Below are 4,280 nucleotides of genomic sequence, written 5' to 3'. Positions count from 1 at the left end.
CCACGAGTTTGAGACCCCTGATGTATGGGTTGTACAAAGCAAGATATCTGAGGGCTTCAGGAAACATTTTTCACAATTTTCTAATCAGTTAATCAAGAGAACATCACTAATGACGACCAACGAACCTGATGAATATAATAGTGAAGTCCTTGTTGCTGGTTGTGGTTCTGGGACCGAAAGGATTCATCTATAAAAAGTGTTTGTTTTGTCAGCAAATATCCTGATAATCATCTGAGTAAATTATTGATTGATTCGAGTAATCTAATCAATGCAAATGTTCACGTTTGAGAAACAACAACCAGTGAATTTTCTGTATTTTTTTCTTAACAAATCAACTAATTGATTCTTCAGGTCTTCATGTTATTGTTTAGCGTGTAATTTAGAAAAGAATAGAGCAATTAAATGACAATGTGTTCTTTAATTTGTTGTATTTTAATGAGATGCCTTTATTTTGGTGATTCAAGCTGACAGTGAATCATCAGCGCCCTCTAGTGGACAAACTACAGTATGTGATGTAAACAATGACCCTTAACTTGTCACATCGATTCCTGAGGTGACGTTTCAGGGAACCTATTGGGTCCTTTAATAAGCCAAAGTTGATCTGATCCTTTTTTTCTTCCTGCAGCCAAACCGGACCAGAGCTCGGCTGCTCTGGGATACTTCATCACTCCGTGCGTGGCCACTCTGGGGACGCTGCTGTGCTACCTGCTGCTGCCTCACCTGGTCAGGAACTGCACAGCGACACACACTTTATACAAGGCCCTGAAAACTAAAAGGCTTTTAGGCTGAAATTTACTGCAACACCAGCTTTTGTAGGATTAAGCAGAAAACATTTCAGAAGCCGACAAAGTTTGTTGTGTGATGACTTAACAAGTAAAACATCCCTCTGACAGCGTCGACTCTCCTCTGCAGGAATTTGCACGTTTTTATTTGAACAGAAGTCAGTCTGACGACGTGGAGACGACGAAGGAGCTCATCGGCACCACAGGTCGGCTCATTCAGCTCTGTTTGTCTACGTTAGACGGTGAGAAGGGTTTAAGGGTTGTTAATTAAGTCGACTGTTTTATTTGTGTAAAACAGAAAAAGGCTTGAACAACAATCAGAAACACTTCCAGGCCAACGGAGGGTTGATCAGCGAGCGGGAGGAGAGTCAGGAGCGTTCCTCCGTCCTGGCCGTCTTCAAGAAGGTGAACATTCATCTGCTGGAGGCTTTTAAAAAATGTATTTTAAACATCTTTGTCCTGGTGGTTGAAAACATGGGGTTTGATGATGACACCGTATATACGTACCTCTTTCTGATTGTCAACACTAAAACTCTTGGTGAGAGTATGTTTATTTTTTTATCTATGAGGTGTCTGATCTTTGTCGGTCGTGATAATCCTCCCGTCTGTTCACAGCCTAAAGTTTCTCCCCTTTGCAGTGACTGACGAACTCCTTCCTGTTCCTCAGATCTGGCTGATGGCTCTGTGTGTGACGTGTGTGTTCGCCGTCACCCTGTCGGTGTTTCCTGTCATCACAGTTCAAGTTCGGACGGTTTACAAGGACAACGCTGCCTGGAGTGAGTCAGCCCGGCAACACATAGTGTTGAACAAAGCTGGTGGCATCAACGAGATCTTTATGTTCAGGGAGAAACAGACTCTTTGAACTATGATCCCACCTCTAATGCTGTCAGTGTGTCAAAGATTCCACTGAATTCATGAATTTGTTGGGTTTCATATGTTTTTATGGGGTTCTTCGTCAGGTTCATCTCCTTAATTATTAACACGACACAGCTGGTAGCTTTGATGTGTTTTATAGTTCGGTAAAGTGGTGTTTTAGACATTTTAATCTCTAATAATTCAATTACTCCTGTCCATTCATATTACAGGGACTTAACCACAATGTTTTATTTTGTTAGATTGAAAGTTTAACACCAAGGATTCAAGGATTTAAGGTCTTTATTGGTCACAAACACAGTTATACACGGTATGACGCGCAGTAAAAAACTTTGTGCGCCTGTTCCACAACGCAACAATATTAATAAGATCAGTGAGACTAAAGAAGACAAGAAATAAATAAATATATATGAGTATATACATATATAGGGAGAGAGAGAGAGAGAAAGCGATAAAAACAAAATAAGCAAAAATAAATAAATCAAATTTTCAAACAGTGCAAAATGAAATAAAATGAAGAAAATAATATTATATAATAAAAGGTGGAAAGTGACTGGTTGGATTATTATTATTATTTTAGATTTAGTAGATTAACAGTCGACTTGTTTTCAGAATTTAAAACCAGTGATTTCAGGCATACAGCGTCGTGTCATTGTAGTTTTATCTGTTATATGCACCGAGTCAGTCGTGCTCTCTGTGTTTCTAACAGACAAAGTGTTCACCTGCGTTTGCTGCTTCATCGTCTTCAACGTCATGGACCTTCTGGGTCGCGGCGCCCCGTCCCTCGTCCAGTGGGTAAGTCTGCAGCCTGCCTCCACAAACAGCCACACTGTTACCAGAGTGGATGATCTGCTGATAAATTGGTGTAGTTGCTATAAAAATGTCTTCTTTATCCGTTAAAAGTTCTCTCTTTTCTTTCAAATGTTAAAAAAAAAGTGGAGTGAAGAATTAAAGTTAAATTTAAATAAGAAGCATATTATTTATAAGTATATTGAGGGTGCAGATATATTGATTTTTGCATTTATACAGATGATCAACAGAGTGCAGGAGTTCTGAGTTATTGTTCTTATTTTGATCCGTAGCCTAAATTGTTTTAGCTTTTTGTAGCTGCAGCCAGTAGATAGAATTTGCTGATGCAGTACGTGAGCCAAACACAAATGTAGTATATTTACAATCAACAGAAAAAGTTCCACTCATGCTGAAAACGTTCTGAACAGTCACCCTGATTACTCTGCTGATGTCTGTGCAGCCGTCCAAGGAGAGCCGCTGGTTTCCAGCTGCTGTGTTTTCTCGCCTGGTCTTCATCCCTCTGCTCATGCTGTGCAACATCCAGGGATCCAACCTCACCGTCCTCCGTCACGACAGCGCCTTTGTCGTCATCATGGCTCTGTTCTCCTTCTCTAACGGATACCTGGCCAGCCTCTGCATGTCCTACGCTCCACAGTGAGTCTCGTCACCGCCTGTGTTTTCTTGTCTTCCAGCTAACATGCCAACAAATGAAGCATAACACAGATTTAAGTTTAGGTTGAGATTGTCACATTTGTGCTATATGTGCTGGTGTGGTGTAAACACATGGGGCTGACTGGGGAATTGGGAACATGTGATGTGAAGTTTGAGCCTAGCTAGAAACGATGTGAGCGGTTCGGCTACATGTGATAAAGTCGACTGTCGTGCGTCTGTCTGTCAGGTTGGTGCGCTGTAAGGACTGCGAGACCGCCGGCTCTCTGATGACCTTCTTCCTGGTTCTGGGTCTGGCTGTCGGAGCTTCCTTCTCGTTCCTGCTGGGAAAGCTGGTGAAGACGACTTGATGAAACTTTAATCGTGACTGACTGGTGGAACACTGGAATGAAACGACTCATTTGATGAAACAGCTCGAACACAAACCAAGTACAAGCACTTTGAGTTAGCGCTGTTTTTTTTGTTTTTTTTAATTCAGAATTGTGAAAGCATTATTTCTTATCTCGATCAACACACCTACATCTCAGATGACTTCTGTAGTTACTGATCGGTGCTTTTATTAAAGCTGGAGTCGGCTGGAAAAGTTAAAATTTGAGCATACGTCCCTCCGACTGCAGGTCTTCTGTTCCTTCTGCTCATTAAACAAACCTCACAGTCAGCATTCACCCGTGAACACACTCCTGAGAGCAAATCCTCCGTTTAAACCGCCGTAGCGTCGCGTTCTACTTTCACTTTTTAAACCTAAACCTCACCTGATCTGGGTGTGGAGCCCTGTGATTGGCTGAAAACGAAGCCAGGAAGTCTGGTTTCCACTCGGACCCATTGAACTACAATAAAAATTTTGCCAATTTAAGCCAAACAGAAAGGGGGAAGAAACCGCCTAGCCGAGCTTTAAGTTAATACAATCATTAAGTTCCACGTCAGTCTATTTTGTGTGTTTAAAGTTTTCAGCTTCATCCATCCATCTTCTCCCGCTTATCCGGGGTCGGGTCGCGGAGGCAGCAGCCTGAGCAGAGCCGCCCAGACTTCCCAAGTTTTCAGCTTTTAGGCTGTAAGTCTCCTCCTTGCCAACATCCACAGCAGTATGAGTCTCTGCCATGTGAACTCTGAAAGGGTTTGTAGTCTGAAGTGGCTGCTGGCAGTGACTTAAACTTTGTGTTGTGGAGT

At 42.1% G+C, this 4,280-nt stretch overlaps 1 protein-coding gene across 1 annotated transcript in view; it reads left to right on the top strand.

The window, feature by feature from the left end:
• The window catches only part of LOC103372216 (equilibrative nucleoside transporter 2-like), a 7,232-nt gene extending 3,517 nt beyond the window's left edge, over positions 1-3,715 (top strand). Inside the window, exons 7-13 of the mRNA XM_008301791.1 lie at positions 626-723; positions 913-988; positions 1,081-1,187; positions 1,450-1,558; positions 2,365-2,450; positions 2,905-3,098; positions 3,343-3,715. Of these exons, the coding sequence (XP_008300013.1) occupies positions 626-723; positions 913-988; positions 1,081-1,187; positions 1,450-1,558; positions 2,365-2,450; positions 2,905-3,098; positions 3,343-3,463 (791 nt within the window). The 3' untranslated portion in view covers positions 3,464-3,715. The remainder of the gene's footprint in view (positions 1-625; positions 724-912; positions 989-1,080; positions 1,188-1,449; positions 1,559-2,364; positions 2,451-2,904; positions 3,099-3,342) is intronic.
• The last annotated feature ends 565 nt before the right edge of the window (positions 3,716-4,280 follow it).

This window comes from Stegastes partitus, unplaced genomic scaffold (genome assembly GCF_000690725.1).
Source record: "Stegastes partitus isolate 25-593 unplaced genomic scaffold, Stegastes_partitus-1.0.2 Scaffold1715, whole genome shotgun sequence".
Classification (NCBI taxonomy): Eukaryota; Metazoa; Chordata; class Actinopteri; family Pomacentridae; genus Stegastes; species Stegastes partitus.
The sequence above is the reverse complement of the archived record's forward strand: the minus strand, read 5'-3'. Positions and strand labels throughout refer to the sequence as shown.